Raw genomic sequence first — 20,676 nt, forward strand, 5'->3', positions numbered from 1 at the left:
CTTTTGACAAAGTTCCTCACCAGAGACTATTGAGAAAACTCAGCAATCAAGGAATAAGAGGGGAAGTCCTCCTGTGGATTAAAAACTGGTTAAGAAACAGGAAGCAAAGAGTGGGTGTAAATGGGAAGTTCTCACAATGGAGAGATGTCGGGAGTGGTGTCCCCCAGGGATCTGTTTTGGGACCAGTGCTCTTTAACCTATTCATAAATGACCTGGAAGTAGGGGTGGGTAGCGTGGTGGCCAAGTTTGCAGATGATACCAAATTATGTAGGGTGGTGAGAACCACAAAGGATTGCGAAGAGCTCCAAGCAGACCTTGATAAATTAGGTGAGTGGGCTAAGAAATGGCAAATGCAGTTCAATGTAGCAAAATGTAAAGTGATGCACATAGGGGCAAAAAATCCAAACTTCACATACACGCTACAGGGGTCAGTGCTATCAGTCACAGACCAGGAAAGGGATTTGGGCGTCTTAGTTGATAGTTCCATGGGAATGTCAACTCAATGCATGGCATCTGTGAAAAAGGCAGACTCTATGCTGGGGATAATTAGGAAAGGAATTGATAATAAAACTGCAAAGATTGTCATGCCCTTATATAAAGCCGTGGTGCGACCGCACTTGGAGTACTGTGTCCAGTTCTGGTCGCCGCATCTCAAAAAGGATATTGAGGAGATAGAAAAAGTGCAGAGAAGGGCAACAAGGATGATTGAGGGACTGGAGCACCTTCCCTATGAGGAGAGGCTGCAGTGTTTGGGACTCTTTAGTTTGGAGAGGAGACGGCTGAGGGGGGATATGATTGAAGTCTATAAAATTATGCATGGGGTAGAAAATGTTGACAGAGAGAAATTTTTCTCTCTTTCTCACAATACTAGAACCAGGGGGCATTCATTGAAAATGTTGGGGGGAAGAATTAGGACTAATAAAAGGAAACACTTCTTCACGCAACGTGTGATTGGTGTTTGGAATATGCTGCCACAGGAGGTGGTGATGGCCACTAACCTGGATAGCTTTAAAAGGGGCTTGGACAGATTTATGGAGAAGTCGATTTATGGCTACCAATCTTGATTCTCTTTGATCTGAGATTGCAAATGCCTTAACAGACCAGGTGATCGGGAGCAAAGCCGCAGAAGGCCATTGCTTTCACATCCTGCATGTGAGCTCCCAAAGGCACCTGGTGGGCCACTGCGAGTAGCAGAGAGCTGGACTAGATGGACTCTGGTCTGATCCAGCTGGCTTGTTCTTATGTTCTTAAGGGTTTAATATCCTCCAGGGGCATATCTGCCATGGGGAGTCAATTGGTCCCATGGGGGGCACAAAATTTCAGGTTTGTTTGTGTGTGTTTTTGTATTTTTAGAGTTTTTTTCCAGTTTTTGGCCTATAGGGGACACAGTTTTTTAGCCTAGCAGCACCAAAATTTCAGGGATTTTTCAGGATACTCTCCTGATGATACCACCCAGGATTGGTGAGGTTTGGTTTAGGGGTCCAAAATTATGGACCCCCTGAACCAAACTTCACCAAACCTGGGTGTTATCATTAGGAGAGTCTCCTAAAGATACCCTGAAATTCTGGTCCTACTAGCTTAATAATTGCGCCCCTGACAGCAGGCACCCTCCAAATTTCTCCAGATTCTCCTTTTAAATTCACCCCCTTCGACATGGACTTAAAGGGAGAATCTGAGGTCCCCAGTTTAAACATTGAACGTGATGCTGTTTCAGGGTGGGAGGTAATCCATCCCAAAACAGCATCACTTTCAATGTTGTTTAAACTGGGGACCCCAGATTCTCCCTTTAAGGTGGATTTAAAAGAAGAATCTGGGCTCCCTAGTTTAAACACAATTTAAAGTGATGCTGTTTGGGGGTGGATTCCACTGGAGGTGTTTTGTGAGAGTCGGTGGGGAGAGAGCCATGTATGTTTCCTGGGGGTGATTTGTGAGAGATGATGCTGATATTTGTTTGGTAAATGTTTTGCTGGAGGTGATTTGTGAGAGATTTACATTCTTAATACCCACTTGCACTGGCTTGGAGCTGTTTCTCAGGCTAACAACATACCTCATAGGGTTGGTGGGAGGACAAAATTAGGAAAGAGAGTTGGTGGAGAGAAAGCTGTGTATGTTTTGCTGGGGGTGGGAGATGTTTTGTGAACTGGTGCAAAAAATCATTGTTTGGTCGTGGTGGGGGAGGGTGGCTGCCCATACCGGGGTGGGGTGTAGAGACTCAGGTTTTGTCTCCCGGCTCCAGTTTGCCTAGATACGCCTCTAATATCCTCCTATCTGCTGTTAAGATGAGGCCATTGAATACTGTCGAAGATGGTCCTGTGGCATGTCTTTGTACTGTAATCCCCCACTTCTAGAAGCTGCAATTAAGAAAACATAATCCAATATTGTAATGTGTTCTATTCTAGCTTCATCTTCCATTTCTTCCTCTTAGACTTCTATGGTGAATTAAATTTGAAATGTTTGATTTGCCAGCTTTCAAAAGAGTTTGACCACTGGTGCATATTTCTTTCAGTTTTTATGCTGATTTTGGCCCTCTCAACTTGGCTATGCTGTATCGATACTGCTGTAAATTAAACAAGAAACTAAAGGTAAGCTAACTTTGTTGTCTCCTAAATATAGGCTTGTAGTATGAAGATATCACTGATTGCAACACAATGCAATGTCATAAGTGTAGTGATTCATCTTATGAATAACTGCAAACTGAGGGACTTAGACACTTGACATTTTTGACCTGTTTCTCTCCTACCCCGCCCCAAGAACTGAACCAATTCTCCATGTTTGTAGCTAAATCACAAAAGATTTTTTTCATTTGATACAGTGGTGAATTGTAATAGAAAGAAAAGTAGGGAAACCGAGAGCAGAGGGATTCTGAATAGAAATTTAGAACACAGATTACCTTGTTTGACTGAAGCAAGGTGCCTTCTGGCTTGGCATTCAGTCTCCATCAATTGTCAGTCAAAGAAACAGATAAGCTGGGCTTGATGTAGAGTGTCAGCCATTGTTTGTCCATCACAACTGGTCATTATCAGCACAATGCCTCTTAACATGAAACACCATTTTAGCCTGTCAAGGCAAATAGCTGTAGTATTAGTCTAATACTTTTCTAAAGCTGTAGGACAATATGCAGTAATGAATCACTGAATGTATTTTGTGTAATTGTTGCTTTTGAGAAATAAAAAAACCTTAATATGCTGATCTGTTTTTCCTATAGAGTATATGAGAGATCTTGCTATTTCTCTTATCTTAAGAATTTAAATGGGCTCTGGTGGTGCACGCTTCAGCCCCCTGACATAAAATTAATAGCATTCCTACTCACTGCTGTCCTTGAGCCACAATCCAAAATGCCTAGATTTCAATTTACTTTGTTTTTGTGATATCATTATGAATAAGCAAATACAAAAAGCAGGTCTACTGTTGAATCCTTTAAAAAGGCATTTCATGTAACTGTGGAAACACGGCAACTTGAATTACAACTTCAATTACAAGCAGCTACAATGATGAAGTGAAGTACCTTTTACTTTGCTATATTAAACATTTGGAAAGGGTCAGTACTTTTAATAGATTACTGAAACAGTGATTGAATGAAACTTGTAGAATATTTTGCAAAACGTTATTTTTTGTAAACAGAAATGCTGTGAGGTTCTAAGTGGTATGATATTTGTGTCTGTAGAAGGGAGATGAAATGAAAATCCTTCTGTATATCACTATGTCTAGGTTGATTTTTCACTGAGCAGCCTGTTAGGCACAGCTAAGAGAGGGTACCTTCTGGATATGGAACCCTGCTTCTGCTTCCAAGTGCCTCAACAGGATGGTATGAGCTACTGTATTAAAGGCTGCAGATAAGTCCAGCAAGAGCAATAAGGTCTTTGTCTATATTTAGACAATATTCAGATGAAGATTGTCAGCTAAAGCTAGCAGAGCCATCTCTGTCCCATAGCCTAGCCTGAAGTCAGACTGAAAAGGGTCTAAACTGATGAGTTATCCAAGAACTGGAATTGTTCCACTACTGCTCTGTGAACCACTTTGCCAAAGAAGGGCAGGTTAGAGACCCAGATCATAATTGGCCACATCATTTTTCTGTAGGCCTGGTTTTTAAAGTAATGTATAGATAACCACCTCCTGGCTCTGTCTTTTTTGGTTTGGAAATGACTAGATATGCTGTTTGCTGATCCCATGTTACATATAGAGAGGAACCAGTTCTAGTGCCCATTAATTAACATTAAATATGTTAACGTTCATTAACAGGATGTTTACTCCACCTTTCTGCTCTTATAAGGCCACCAAAGCAGGTAATGAATCAAAATATACAAATTAAAATCTCTAAAAAAGCACCACACAAATTTGAAAACAATTTAAAGCTACAGCTAAAAAGAAGTACAAAAGATAAAACAGTTAAAACCTTGGGGAAGAAAGAGGGGTCACTGAGGGAATTCCAAGCAAAACAAAAAAGTTGTCACTGGCAACGGAAAGGGACAGACAAATCTCCCTGTGGAGAGAGTGCCAGAGTATTAGTCAGATGGGCGCCAGAGTCACTGGGTCAAGGTCAACTTTAGGCTGAGGTTTGGACCTGGATATTCCCAATTCTCAATCAACAGTCTTACAGTTCAGTCCTAGGTAGAGCTATTCCAGTCTAATCCCACTGAAATGAGTGGGCTTAGGCTGGAGTAACTCTCCTTACGCTTGCACTATTAGTTATGTCTTGTCATTAGTTATGTCACAAAAACCAGCAATATTTAATACTTCGGCAGAATTATGTCCATTGTCTTTTATTTGCCCTGTTATAATCAATTGTGCAAGAAGTTATTAGTGGCATTAAATAATACGTTAAAAAAAACTTAATCCAGATAATGTAAGAAGTCATTTTAAAAATAAAAACTTAAGGAAACTTGTTGATGGTGATCCATGTTCAGTGGTGCATACTTGTAGCTCTATCAGTGAATGGCTGAGTGAAACAAACTGGATGTATTTCAAAAAGTTGTCAGTACACTGCAGGCTTTGAAATATATTTTACTTAAAATATTGGTAAAACAGTGAATAGTCATATTTACCGTTGACTTCCTCTAGTAGTTAGTTTGTGAATGTAATAAAATATACAAACTTAAATTTTGTTCATATAGAAACAATACTATTAAGAATGATCTTGCTTACTCAGTTCAGGGATCCTGCTAGCTGTGCATTTTGTTTCAGGCAGTGGTCAGCCAGAGTCTGCAGGGCACTCCCATGGAGGGGATGATGTTATAATTGTGCCTTGATTATAGTTTGTGCATTCTGATTTGCTTCCTTGCCAAGTGCTGTACATTCGGCTAATTTTAAATAGAGATCCCTAAGTGTAGTTGCAGCAAAAATGTGAAATAGTGTAAACAGCTAAGAATTTCATGATTATTGAAAGTCACACTTCTTCACAATGTTGTATATCCTTATACAGTGATTTTTAGAAGGTGTAGAAAGTGTTTCAGCTCCTATTCATACAATACTACAAAACACTTGATATGCATATGTTTCTGTTTGAGCAATCAGAAAAAATAGTAAGAAATCCTCAACCAGTCCAAGGATGGTGATCAGAGCTGAAGAGAAATCCAAATACACAAGTTAAAAACTATGCTCATGACCTGAGTTCAATCATGGCAGAGGTTGGTCAGTAATGACCCAGTGCGTTACCTTTTTAAAGTCTCAGGAGGTCCCATATTCACTGGTCTTTTTAATGCGTGTGTGTGCATGAGTGAGAGTTGACCCTTTGTTAACTATACCTAACTTAAACAAATGGACTTTCCCTCCCTTTCCCATTTGGTCAGGCTACTAACAGCCCAGACTAGTTCCATTAAAATATGCAAGACTCTCACAGGCTTTGATGGGAGAGCCCTGTAATACTTCTCATCCATCATGATGTTATCTCAAGTTTTATGATGTTATCTCAAGTTTTGACCAACGACAGAGTGGTTCTGGGGTTAGAAGGCAACTAAGTGTTTGGAATATGCTGCCACAGGAGGTGGTGATGGCCACTAACCTGGATAGCTTTAAAAAGGGCTTGGACAGATTTATGGAGGAGAAGTCAATCTATGGCTACCAATCTTGATCCTCCTTGATCTCAGATTGCAAATGCCTTAGCAGACCAGGTGCTCAGGAGCAGCAGCAGCAGCAAAAGGCCATTGCTTTCACATCCTGCATGTGAGCTCCCAAAGGCACCTGGTGGGCCACTGCGAGTAGCAGAATGCTGGACTAGATGGACTCTGGTCTAATCCAGCATGCTAGTTCTTATGTTCTTAAGTTTCACCAATTTTGGTTGAGATCTCGGGTAGCATTCTCCTGGGAAAATTATTCCCCCCTATTTTAATTTTTACATTTTTCTGATGTCCCTCTGTCCTCCTAACTATTTGTGGCAGGCACAAGCCTCCTCTTAACTAAGCTGGGCAGGTTTTCCTGCCTTTTCTATGACTGAACTGTTTCAATGCTAGTGTATGAGGTGATTTATGTTTCTCTGCTTAGCTGTAGGAATTCCAGAAAGGTGAAGGGAGCCCCTTTTTCCCTATAGCCAATCCTCCTTTTCAAGGCATCAATAAGAACTGAGGAAAGTTCAGTGAACAAAAATAAAATTTGTTGAACAAACTAGATAAGATCAGAAGATATTTCAGTGAATAGAAATTAGACAGGCGTTAAATGTATATGAGCATCAGTTTTGGACACAGACACAGTTCTTAATTCAAACTTTATAGGTTTCACATTTGCTTAGATGTTATGAGAGGTTTTTTACTTTAAGATGGTACACTTAGATGTTACTGGCTAATGGATTCACAACGACTTTGGGTTCTAACAGGTTGGTATCCTTTCATACAATACACACACAGCCTTGGCACTGTTAACTACCCACTTCACATAAATCTCCCTCCTGAGGTAACTACAGTAGAACACTAATATGCCAGACTAGGAATCTGGGTGTGTGTAATTCCTGTTCTAACTGGCTTAGAAATTCCTCTTCTACATTCAGAAGATATATTCCCTTCCCTTTTATTTATGGTCACCTGTGGAAAGTCTCACTACTATTCCACCTTCAGCCTTGACAACTAAATAAAACACCCAGTTTTTTGTCTGAGTATTTTCTGCTTTCAGTACATGCTGGCACTCAGTATATTTCAAGTCAGATCCACTTCCTGACTGAAATCCCCCCAGAGTAGATGTTTCACACACACAGTTAAATGACTTGATGCTAACTTGCAGGAATCCAAATTTTTAAAAAAACATACAAAACTTTTCCTCTCAGAGAGATACCTCCTCCCTCTTTGAGTCAGCCGATTGCTCTACCAGAGCTCAGGTCAGCTTACTCACTCAGGGCTCTTTCCTGTCCCTAGGAAGTTTCCCCCCACTCTGTTGTGATAGTACCTTGTTCCACTGACTGACTTACTTTTAAACCTCCATTTTATTGTGCAGTCTGTCACACCTGAGGTCTCTACATGCATGGTCCCATTTGATGTAGTTTTAAAAATCTGTATTTTCATGATAACATGTTATAGCATATGCATATTAAATTCAGAGATATTCTTGTTTGCAGTTATTTCATTACAGTTATTTGTTTTCATTCACTTGTGTATTTGGATTTTTTATTGACTGGTTTCATTTTTTCTGCTTGTGTTTAACTATGAGAGAAAAGTTTTTTTTTCACCTGCTCCATAACAATCTCTGTGGGTTCAGTTACTTGGGTCTTGTTGTTGCGATCTTCATTACAAGTATCATGGTTACATCAGGCAAAGAGTTGAATACTCCAACAGAACCTGAGAGCATTAAAATCCTAAATTGGGGCTGCATGTGGGGAATGTTGATTGCAGGTACTAGTTTCGGGCTGCAGTTGTTAGTTATTTCTATCAGTTTCAGCTTTAGCTATTCTCATCTGAGACATTGTGATGCTGAGTTGAAACTGTTTTAAGTGTATTTTGGTAATAAAGTTGCTGCCGGGTTGTTGTTGCTGCTGCTGCATGGCTGTATGTTCACTCACTCCCTTCCCACTCTTACTACTCAGACAAGAATAAAGTGTATATCCTATTCATGACAGAGCTCTAACATTTTACATTGTTGTTTTTGTGGTAAAGAAGCTGGATACAACATATGTTGGGTTGTAATTCTAATCTGCGGTTGTCTGATAGCCTTACCTCTGCCTTTTACATTGTTAATGAATGAAGCTACTTTTATGCTGATATCCACTATTTGTCTTAGAATGTTCTTTGATAAACTTTCCACAATGATCAGTAGGTATATCATAAATTGTATACAAGTTCAGGCCGTCATGTGGTACATTTTCTTGTGGCCACCATGGATATGGTTTGGGATAGAAAGGAATTAAAAACACTTCAGTGAATTCTAAGAGATTATGCAAGTTGGTGCTGGAAAGTTAGCTATGGTTAGCTTACCCAACAGATATCTGCTTAACAAGGATAGGCAGGCTAGAGAACAGAAGGGAAGTTAAGAAGGGACAGCAACTTGGTAATTCTCTGTTCAGCAACTTTAGAGGGTACCTTCTTCATGCTTGCTTTATCAAGGCCCAGAGGCATAGCTGGGCCAAACTGCATCCGGGGTGGATTCTATGTTTTCTGCCCCCCCCTGCATTTCCTCCCCCCCCCCCCCAGTACCTTAGTTCAGGCTGAAAAAGTTCAGCTGAAAAAGTTCAGGCCTGTTCAGTTCAGGCTGAAAAAACCTTGGTGGGAACTACACTACCCAGGAGACCTTGGGGCTCACAAGGTATCCTGGGTAGTGTAGTTCCCACCAGGGCCCTTTTCAGGCCACTTTTTAGCCTGAACTTTTTGAGGCTGAACTAAGGTAAGTGGGGGGGGGGCGCTCGGTGCAATGTGTGCCCCCCATCCCCTTGTAGCTCCGCTACTGTCTTGACCAGAGCGTGAACATGCTTGAAATAAAGTACCAAGTCAAACAAAGCTTAATAGGTATTTTTCTTATGCCAAGATTTGGTGTAGTGAATATTATGCCTTAATAAAATGAACTAATGCTCCTTTAATATTTCTCTTTTAAAACAGTCATTCAGTCTATCAAGGAAGAAAATAGTGCATTACACCAATTTTGATCAACGGAAACGAGCAAATGCAGCATTTTTGATAGGTGCATATTCAGTAAGTATTTCTGTATATCTCAGCACAAACCTGCTGACATCTTCTGTTGCTAGACACTATAAATGCAAAAAATGTCTGTGTGCTGTTGTTCTTTTTACTGAGCGCCACACTTTGTTGCTCATCCCATCCTGATAAAGTTTCTTGTGGCTTAGGACTCTCATCACTGTCTTCTTTGAATTCAGACCAGGCATCTGCAGCATATTGGTCCCTATGGTGATTATTATACTTCTGTAGGAACGCAGAATGTACTCCTGATGTCCTTCCACTTGGGCCAGTAGGAACAATAATGGAAATTACACTAACACCTTAGCAGACCTTGCACATTTCTCTGACCTGTTCTATCCTGACAGAGATAGTTTGTGGTGCGAAGAAGTCCAAAATTATATTGATGAGACAAGGCTGGCTAGTATATTGTTATGTAATTTGGGATTTATAAAGCAAGAGCACCAGTGGAGCTTCTAAACCAGCAGAACATTTCATGCAGTAGGCAGTCAGTTGCCCTGGAAGGCCAGCAAACAGACACTAGAGGCTAAGGCCTGCACCTAGCTGTTTCCCAGCATGGGTGTTTTGCCTGTGGATGTGGAGGTTCCCTTTAGTCATGATGGCTGGCAGCCAGTCCATGAATCTGTCTAATTCCCTTTTAAAGCAACCTTTGCTGAAGCATTTATATAGACAGCATGAAAGTTGCACAACTATCTGAAAACACTCGGGTAACGTGGAGGCTAATGTTATGATTGAAATATCCATGAGCGAGATCTTTGCCATTATGTTCCATTCATCTAAGTAGTAGTACAAGGTAAATGTTTGAAGGTTTCTAGTAGCTTCACTTGAAATCTCATCTTGATGTCATTAAAACTCAATAGATTACTTGTAGAATTTCTGTTGTTTGGAAATGGCTCTCCTGTGTATAGAAGCAGTATGGAAACATCTGTGCCAAAACAAGTATCTCTGCAGAGTAAACTGAGATGATCATCAACACTGCTTGGGGAATATGAACCACTGCTTCTACAAGTAACTCATACATCTTAGTCTTCTTGTATATAGTAATGGAAATAAACTAGTCCTCTATTGAGCAACAAAGCAAATTGCAAACAGATCTTTTCCAGGTACAGAAAATGTACTTTACCTCCACCTGAGTGCTTTTATTTCAGCATTATTATAACTGGAAGAGTATGATTTCAATTCAAATAGCTGAGAAAATAGCAAATAATCATTTAGGAATAGTATTTACATAGAAATTGACAGTGAAAGACCTGTGTAACCCAGGACTGTCATGCAAAGGATGTAATTAAGGTTCTTGATTACAATATCTTTCTTGGAATATTGTACTTCAGTGCCATTGTAAAATTATAGAAATGCTAGCATGATTGCTGGTGTTGCACTGCTGTTGCTGTAAATTTGTTTCATCTTAATTACATGTGAAAATAAGTTTTAAGGACTCTAGGTAAGTGTTTTATCACTTGCAGTGTAATAGAATACCATCTGAATAGTATTAGTAAATGGCAAAATGTTGTTATAATGAAATTAAAACACTATGGGCACATACTACAAAAAGTCATTAATTAAATAAGAGAAAGTACTGCCACCGTAGTGGTCAGAAGCTCTCATAATATTGATTCATAAATAAATGATCCATCAGTGCCACAATCATATAGTCCCACCTTGCCACTAAATTTGGACTATAGTTGTTTTATTTAAATAATGGTGAAAAGTTTGAGAAAATGCAAAACAAGATTAATCCACAAAGATCTGACAGAGTTTTACAAGATGAGAAAAAGAGAGGAGGACTAGCAGTACCTAATATTATATTATCAGTCCTCTCGATTATATTATCAAATGGCTGATCTTGTTTAGATTGCAGATTGGAGTAGAAGCCCAGATCAGAGAGTAATACAATTAAAAACAACAGATTTAGAGAAGGATTCCACAATGGCTTATGGACAGAAAAATCAATGAGGAAAAAATTTAGTACAAAATGGAAACTGTGTAATCAGAAATTAATTGTTTTAAGCTTGGAAAGATGCACGAGAAAGAATTAGCCTTCCAAGATCTCTATTAATGTCACCTAAAGAGGCTTATTATAATAAAAATGTGGTGAAAACACTGACTTTATAACATCTGATAGACATTTAAAGATAAATTATGTCTTGACAAAAAAAAAATAAAGGACCAAGGGAAAAAATACTGTGACAACTAGACTTTCTGTTATTTTCAAGACTAAGGTGGATTTTGCATAGCATATTTATAACGAGTTGCAATTGTTATAAACTCACTTTCCCTTTTGTAGATTGCAGTCTATTTAAAAAAGATGCTTGCCAGTGACCAGCTAGTGAATGTATTTTGTGGGTCACAGGTGGTAATGCATAGCATGAAATGAGCAAATGAATGAAGTCTTGATGGTATAATTGGGAGTGTTGGTCCCATGATAGTATTTCTCAAAGAAATACGAATATAGAGTTGTCATTGTGGATTGTGGCTGGGTTTGTTTCACTGTTGTGGACCAGTATTACCTTTTGAGTAGCTGCTTCAGATTGGAATACTCTCTATAAGCAAGATCTGTGAAAGGATAGGCTTATTTTCCAGAACATGTTATAAATAATTGGTTTCATAGTAAAGAGATTTGAACTGAAGTTTTAGGTTAGTGGTGATTGTTTGGCTTTCTCTGACTTCCTAGCATGAGTATGATTATTTTAAATGTCTGATATAAATCTTCTAGATGTTGATTCTTGCTGGAAGGACATGAACGAATGTTATTCCTATAGGGCTTGCCTGTAATCATAAAACTGTGCGGTGTGTTCTGGGTGACATGTAGGTTTATATGTATTGGTCAATATATCATACTGTGGTGTTTATATTGTATGAACTTTTTCAGGCTTTGATGAGTAGTAAAGGGGTGATAATTCAAGTCAAGTTTTAATTTCTGAAGACTGTCTTTCCAATAGTCAAGACGGGGGTGATATCACCGATTTATCACTGGGCTGGGGAGGAAATATGTTAGAGCTGAGGAAGCAGTGGCATACCTAGACAAACTGGAGCACTGGGCAAAACCTGCGTTTAATGCCCCCCATGGGCGGCCACCCTCTCCCACTGTGACCAAACAATGATTTTTTTCCCACCAGGTTGTTTCAAAGTCCCCATCACATTCTAGGACATGCCCCAACTCACAAATCTGAACACAGCAATGGGCCATGCCACACAGCAGAAATATTTTTTTAAAACATTTTCAAAGTGCTTTCAAAATGTTTTTTTACTGCTATGAAAACATTTTATGGTGTTGTATCCAGTCCCTCCAATTGGGGGAAACAGCATCACTTTCAATGTTATTTAAACTGGGGAGCCCAGATTCTCCCTTTAAGGTGGATTTAAAAGGAGAATCTGGGCTCCCTAGTTTAAACAAGTGGAATCCACCCCCAAACAGCATCACATTCAATGGAGTTTAAACTAGGGAGCCCAGATTGTCATTTTAAATTCACCTTAAAGAGAGAATCTGGGGTCCCCAATTTAAACAACATTAAAAGTGATGCTATTTTGGGGTTGATTCTCCCCCACCCTGAAACAGCATCACTTTCAATGTTTGAACTGGGGACCTCAGATTCTCCCTTTAAAGCCATGCCAAGGGGGGGCGGGGGGGGGGGTAAAAGGAAAATCTGGGGAAATTTGCTGTCAGGGGTGCAATTGTTAAGCTAGCAGCACCAAACTTTTAGGGTATCTTTAGGAGACTCTCCTAATGATACCACCCAGGTTTGGTGAAGTTTGGTTCAGGGGGTCCAAAGTTATGGACCCTCAAAGGTGTAACCCCTATCTCCTATTAGCTCCCATTAGAAACAATGGGTGATGGGGCACCCCCTTTGGGAGTCCATAGCTTTGTACCCCTCAGCCCAAACTTCACAAAACTTGGGTGATATCAGTAAGAGACTCTCCTGATGATACCACCCAGGTTTGGTGGAGTTTGGCTCAGGGAGTCCAAAGTTATGGACCCTCAAAGGTGTAGCCCCCATCTTCTATAGCTCCCATTGGAAATAATGGGTGATGAGGGCACCCCCTTTGGGAGTCCATAGCTTTGTACCCCTCAGCCCAAACTTCACAAAACTTGGGTGATATCAGTAAGAGACTCTCCTGATGATACCACCCAGGTTTGGTGAAGTTTGGTTCAGGGGGTCCAAAGTTATGGACCCTCAAAGGTGTAGCCCCCATCTCCTATTGGCTCCCATTGGAAACAATGGGGGATGGGGCACCCCTTTGGAAGTCCATAACTTTGGACTCCCTGAACCAAACCTCACAAAACCTGGATGATAGCATCAGGAGAGTCTCCCGAAACATCCCTGAAATTTGGGGGCTGCTAGCCTAAAAAATGTACCCCCTGCAGGCCAATAACTGAAAAAACACTGAAAATACAAAAAAATCTCATAAACGAACCTGCATTTTTGGCGCCCACCACAAGGTACTGTGGAGCTGCACGGGTTATTGTCAGTCTGTCTTTACAAACATTCTTGATGACCTGGAGCCAATTTTATATGAGTTAATGGTTTACAGAATGTTTATATCCACAATTGCCAGAATAATTTGTGGGCTGTAGCTTTTTCAGAGATCTGCTGTGTTTCAGAGGTAACTATGTTTGGTGGCATAAGACCTGTGAATAGAACCAGAAACCCCTTTTATGAGAGTATAAGAAAATGAAGCATCCAGGATTACTCAGTTTTTGAATTTGAGGTTAAAGATAGACAAGTATCTATGTAGACGTGTGTCAATATTTGGTATCCCACACTGGAATCCAAGCAGTTGTCTGTTTCACCAACTCTGATGTTGGCACTGTTTCTGAATCTGTGGATGGTGTTTGTTTTCTTCATTGCTGAGATAATAACTGATGTTGCTTGTCAACAATTTCAGTTTGAGTGTTTCAGTTTCATTAGCGTTTCATTAGATTCCTAATGTACAGCCAGTAAATATTCCTCTTTGTTTTCGTCTTTCTATGTATAATGTTTCCTTTACTATTAAGTTTATATGGTGTTGCATGTGATTGAACATTGTTAGTTTAGAGACTGGGTTGGTTTTTTTTTAACTTTCTAATGCTAAAATATTAATGTGTAAAATGAGAACAGACAAACAGTAGATTAAGTTCTTCAAATAGAACTTTCTTTGGTGACTCTGTACCTTAAACAGGCACACCGTGTGACTTGCATATCTTTGTCTTGAATGCAGCTTCCTTGTCCGCATTTTTCACTTTTAATTTATGCCTATCACTGTCATGGCCTGTACAAAATGCAACATGAGATCAGTCTTTCTCCATTTCCTGCCTACCATTCGCAAACAGTGCTGCTAGCCCCACCTAGCAGTGCTTTGCTAATGTTTGACTGTTTATAGACCGGGATATGTCACATATCACTTTCCAGAATCTTTATCATGTTTAGGTACTATATAAAACACCGTGATGAAATTTGGATCATGAAATGTAATATGAAGTAATTATCAGGAAAGCATAATAAAGTGATTCATTTCATAGATGCAGTATTGCTGTTTAATCTGTTCCAAGTAATTGTAAAAGTGCCAAGATAAGTCAGTGAGAAAAGAAAAAAGGGGAGTGTTGATTTTTTTTAAAAGAAATTGGGATAAGGAATGTGGCATGTGGAAAGCATTTATAGTATGAAGTTCATGATATTGCAGCGTGCTGGGTTTAAAATGTGATTTCAACAAGTAGTGCTGTTGATAAAATCCCACTTAGAAAAATATTCGGCATAATTAATTGTCCAGCTCTCAGAAGGTACCTATATTTTGTAGAGGAAAATTCCAAAGCACTTTTCCAAAGTATTTCATTTTAAGAATTACTATCTTCACTGTTAGATTTGAGCTTTGGCTGTACGAGTACTTCCTGGTCTCCCCTGTGCCAAGGAAGTCTGTGTTCGATGTGGAACTCTATATTCTACATACATGAAACTTCCCATCTTACGAAAGAATGAAAATCCACATATGTAAACATTTTAGTTTACAGTTTCCCTTCTAGTTAATTAGGATTGTCAATTCTTGATGTAGTGTTAGTGGCTACTTCTGTTTTTATGGGATAGGCTATCTGAAGTTGTTGGAAGGTTCTCCCTTTGTTCAGATCTTGGATTTTGTGCAAAGTAGAATAATTCAGGAGAGCCTTTGACAGTGACACTTAATCTTTAATCACGTTAGTTTTTAATGCATTTTAGCTTATATTGTTTTTATTATCTTTGTAACCACTTTGGTCTTGAACTGGATAGCTCAGGCTAGCTCATTCTCATTGGGTCTCAGAAGCTAAGCCAAGTTGGTGCTGGTCAGTGTTTGGATGAGAGACCATCAAGAAATACCAGGGTTGCTGCACAGAGGGAGGCATTGTCAAACTATCTCTGAATATCTCTTGCCTTAAAAACCCTGTGGGATTGCCATTTAAGTCAGCTGCAACTTGATGCAAAATAATAATAATAATAATAATAATAAACAGGGAATACACCCAGAGGTTCAGGAACATTTTGAAACCTAAATTAAATGGTGGGAATACTGTCAAGGCCATCAACAGCTGGGCCATACCCATCATTAGGTACACTTTGGATATCATCAACTGGACACAGGCTGAGTTGCATGCATTGGATAGAAAAACTTGGAAGCTTATGACAATGCACCATGCCTTACATCCTTGCAGTGATACTGATAGATTATACCTTCCCCGGAGATCTGGTGGCAGAGGGTTACTGCAAGTAAAGCAAACAGTGGAAGAGGGAAACGCGCTGACCAGTTATGTGAATGAAAGTCAAGGACAGGCATTGATTGAAGTGAAGAACAGACATTTGCTGAAGACCCTGAAAACCAAACAAGAATACAGAAAAAATGTGATTAAAATGAAGGCTGAAAGCTGGCACAACAAAACACTGCACGGCCAATTTCTGGACAAGGTGGACAACAAAAAGACCTGGATGTGTTTAACAACTGGAACTCTGAAAAAGGAAACTGAATCCCTGATTTTAGCTGCTCAAGAGCAAGCCATTAGAACAAATTTGATCAAGACCAGAATTGAAAAATCCTTGGATGATGCAAAGTAGATTATGCAAAGAAACTGACGAAACTGTAGATCATGTCCTCAGCTGCTGCAAAAAGATTGCCCAGACTGAGTACAAACAGAGGCACAACTCACTGGCCAAGATTATCCACTGGAATTTATGCAAGAATTACAACATAAGAACAGCTAAAAACTGGTGGGAACGTTTTCCAGAGAAAGTAACGGAAAATGAGGTCAGGATCCTGTAGGACTTTCGAATCCAAATGGACAACGTGTTGGTACATAATACATGGGACATCACAGTGATCAAGGACAAGAAAGTGATTATCATTGACATAGTAGTACCTGGTGATAGCAGAGTTATTGAAAAAGAACATGAGAAGGTCATTAAACACCACAATTTGAAAATCAAGCTTGAGCATGTATGGCACAAACCAGCTGAGGTCGTCCCAGTAGTAATCTGCACACTGGGTACCATTCTGAAAACTGTAGGGCAGCACTTGAAACATCTTCAAATCGACAAAATTAATATCTGTCAGATTCAGAAGGCAGCCCTGCTGGGATCCACATGAATACTACACCGATACATTACAACTTCCTAGGCCTCTGGGTGAGGCTCAAGTTGAAAGGCCAACAACCAGCTAAACAACTGGCCACTGTGAAATCAGCCATAAAAACCCACCTTTGAATTGGGGTTTTGAGATAGATGGTATGCTTGAAATGCTCCTAAATAAATGAAGTGATGGTACAATGTTTAAGGGAAGAGGAAAATGGAATAATTGATAAAAAGACACAGGCAATAAGTGATTTAGGAAGTATCAATCAATTAAGATTTTGTTGTGACAACAGTCTACATTACAAGAGAAATACCATTAATGAATGTTTAAGGTTTGGGGTCAGTCAATATCATCTAAGACATGGAGAAGCTGTTACACTGAGTTGTTCAGCATTTTGTTGTTTATATTCAGTGCAACTATTAAAAGCAAGAAACCTTTGTTCGGGGCAAAAACCTCACTTCATTCAAAGTGAATTAGAGAGGTGGAAAAGATGCTTAATGGATGTTTACAAAATTTGCACTGTATAGGAAAGTAGTTTCATTCTTTCGGTGCTTTTCTTAAATGTGATGTAACTGTCAGTGTATTCAAAATAATAGCATTTATCTGGCTTCTACTGAAGCATGTAAATACTTTTTAAAAGGTTGTATAACAGAATCCAAAGAGCTGAATTGCTGGAACCCCAGGTTATGCACAACTCAAATTATAGGGTAATTTATAATGTACAGCTATAAATTCAATTGCTAACTTTTCACAAGTAAAAGTCTTGTTTATATTGGTTTTCTTTTAGGTGATTTACTTGAAGAAAACTCCAGAAGAAGCTTACCGGATACTTCTCTCTGGATCCAATCCACCATATCTTGCATTTAGGTATGTCTGTGACTGAAATAATATGCTTAAAATTTCCAGCTCTGTGATGCCACCTGGTTCTGCTGGAGTAGATACTAAACATATCAACCATGATTGCATGTAGATTTTGTTGTTCAGTGGCAGCTTCTCCACCTGCACTGTCCTGCCTTTTTGTACTATAACACATCTGGTTCTTTCATTTGGTTTCATGTGCCTTCTCCTCTGGCTGCTTATATTCCACGTTAGAGCTTCAAAGGGTTATGAATACACTAGAGCTTTCCTGACCTCTCAATTTCTGAAACATCCCGCCCCCCCCCCCCCAAAAAAAGATCCTGTTAAAAATTGTGGACTCTGAGGCATAGTGCAGTGTAGTGCAAGGAAACCATCCCCATGCCCCAAACATACTTCTGGCCTTTATGCATCTTGAGTAGTATATCCTGCTTCTTGATCACCTTGCCTTGCATTGTCAAGATATGTATATTAGGACTTATGTTTTCTGCTACTGTTTCTTGTTACATCCCTCCATATGGAATAAATGTATCTGGAGTTTTGCTCTCATTATATTTCCATTCCAAGGAAGCAGTGCAATGTAAAAGTTCTGTTGTACACTTCTTCTTTAAGACCAGGAAGTCAGTAGATGTCTTTGCCAAGGGACACTGTTTTATTTTATGTAGGTGTGGAGGTTGCCTATTAAGTGTATCAGTCAGTGACCGTGAGTTAATGCAACACCAGGTTATAAGTGTTGCTCAAAGATACTGAAACTTAATGTCACTTGGACTGTCCATCTTTAGGGCTGTCAGAAGGCATTGCTATTCATTGTCTTTCCTCTTTCCCTCTGTTTTGTGTTGTTTGAAGCCTCTGATATTGCATTCGAACATTACATTGCATTGCATTCAAAACATTACTTTTCTGTATGTATTTTGTATGTCTTAAATTGTGATTTTTTTAAAAAAAATGGATTTGTAAGCTGCCTTAAACCATGAGGAAAGGTGGGGTATTCATAAATATAGTTCTGCATGCTCTGCGATAAAAAAAGCAAAATGGAGTACAAATTGCATTATTGGTTTATTTGACATGTTGTTTACCCCCTTACCTCTTTACCCTGGTCGCTGGAAACTAACTAGCACTCATTTTTGAGGCGCCATTTGGCATTTGTCTATATAACTTCATACCTATCTTTGCTATTGTACAGCTACAGCTTTTTAAGTAAAGCTGCAGTACTATGAATACTGTGTTGATGCTCGGGAAAGAGAGCAGAAAAGCCTCTTTTGACTACTGCAAAGGCTCTGTTGGGGATCGTGAGATCTAGACAGATAAAAAAGCTTCATGGGGCAGGAGCTGTCATAAGGATGGGTGAGACAGAAGAGTCCACCCTCTGAGCTCTCTGTGCAAAAACCGTTTTTGTGCCTGTGTGGAACTAAGGAATAAACACAAGGCTTCGTGATAAATGCTTCACTTTGGTTCATGTATTAGAATTGCATCAGAGGTCATGTTAAATTTTGCCTGAGCACCTCTTTATAGGCTAGACTTTCTCTGCAACTAAGTCATTAAGCAGATTTTCACCGTTACATTGTTTGTCTGTTACCAGGCAGGGGAGTTCTAGAAAGGCTATAACCATGTAGCCCCATCTTGTCTTAGTTTATTGCATATTCATGTCAATTGTCATAGCTGGTCATCCTTATCAAGAAGGAACAGCATCACATCATCTCAGAACAGGCCAAGGCATTTTATTAAACTGGAAGATGACTGATACTCCAAAAGGCCCCTCATGGCCCCGCCTGCTTTCTAAAAATACTTGATGGGCTCCAGAAAAGGTGTCAGCGGGCACCACGGGGCACGCAGGTGCTACTGGCTTGGGGACCCCTGCTTTATACCAATGACTTTTGCATCTAGTTCCTGGAAGAGAGGAAACAATGCTGGCTCGCGGCATAAGGCTGCCGTATCTTGATGAACCTTTTAGCTAGTACAGACTTGCTGCTGATTCAGAGTATTTGGCAGGATGTCAAAGATCAAAGCTTTGTCAGCATGGAGCTATTTGTAATCACCTGGAGTTTAGATAGCAGCCAGAAATGTATCCTGAACTCCTGGCTTTAAATATTGATGTTGCCCCTATTTTGAACAATCAAAGGGTATTTTGAGTGTATAACCCTATACGCTCATTTCCTGGGACTTGAACGTAAACCATAGGGTCCATTCAGGTAGCACAAATAAATGGAGGTTTGTTCATGATGGCGCAAACCTGGCTAGTTGTCATGCTTGTCCACTCCCTCCTTTGTATCTGGAGCATGATTGAAGGTTTCCTGGTTTAATTTTGAACCCTGCTTTGTGGAGGAAAAAAACAAACTCACAATTTATCCAGGCATCCACATTCAGATGTCACTGCAAATTAGTGCTTGATTGAGGGCTTCCACAAGTAGGAAGCCTTTAGTAATGCTCTGTGTGTGATGGGAGGGAGCAAAAAATGTTGCAAGCCTTACCTGTTATAAACACACCTCTTTCATGTCTGAATGCAGCCTTGGAAACTCCAGTGTATACTCATAACAAGCTACCTTCCTAGCAGCGCAGTCCTAAATAGTTATACCCTTCTAAGCTCACTGACTTGAATAGATTTAGAATGGTATAACTCTGCTTACAATTGCCTTCTGTGAAATGTCTGTCATGGCCTTTTTTCTGTTGCAGCTTGATTGTTTGCAGTGCACTTCTGATCTTTTCTTGCAGTTGGGGGTGGGGTGGGGGTGCATTTTGACCTTAGTAACAACCCATTCATTTTTTTCTACTGACATTCTGTATTGCAAACAGTTAGGCTGTCCTTTTCCCTTAGAATTGTGAATGGGAAGAGACTGGGAAAAGGCCTTAGACTTGCACAGTCTTGATCCACTTCATTCAAGATGAAATGTTCAAGTGAACTGGGATGCTAAAATAAATGTAGGAGTCTCTTCCCCTTGTCTGAACTGGAGATGAAGGGGAGAGAACTGAGAAAAGATGCACGTAACTGAAGCATTTGTCTTAGTCCTGGTTAGTGCTTGTTGCTCTGAATTCTAGCTGATTTGTTTTAAAAAGTAGCTGTCAGGAAATGTGGTGTCTATTTAAATGTGTATAGTTATCAGTATTAATCTGGTGAATCAGTGCCAGTTATAGGGAGTTGTTGCAGAGGGTGGTA

General features: G+C 39.8%; 1 protein-coding gene across 3 annotated transcripts in view; it reads left to right on the plus strand.

Moving 5' to 3' along the window:
* The window catches only part of CDC14A (cell division cycle 14A), a 104,511-nt gene that overhangs the window by 17,905 nt on the left and 65,930 nt on the right, over positions 1–20,676 (plus strand). For all 3 annotated transcript variants that reach the window (XM_048496822.1, XM_048496820.1, XM_048496823.1), the window contains exons 3-5: positions 2,507–2,582; positions 9,009–9,101; positions 17,458–17,537. In XM_048496822.1, the coding sequence (XP_048352779.1) occupies positions 2,507–2,582; positions 9,009–9,101; positions 17,458–17,537 (249 nt within the window). The remainder of the gene's footprint in view (positions 1–2,506; positions 2,583–9,008; positions 9,102–17,457; positions 17,538–20,676) is intronic.

The sequence above is a fragment of the Sphaerodactylus townsendi genome, linkage group LG05, assembly GCF_021028975.2.
Source record: "Sphaerodactylus townsendi isolate TG3544 linkage group LG05, MPM_Stown_v2.3, whole genome shotgun sequence".
Taxonomy (NCBI): domain Eukaryota; kingdom Metazoa; phylum Chordata; class Lepidosauria; order Squamata; family Sphaerodactylidae; genus Sphaerodactylus; species Sphaerodactylus townsendi.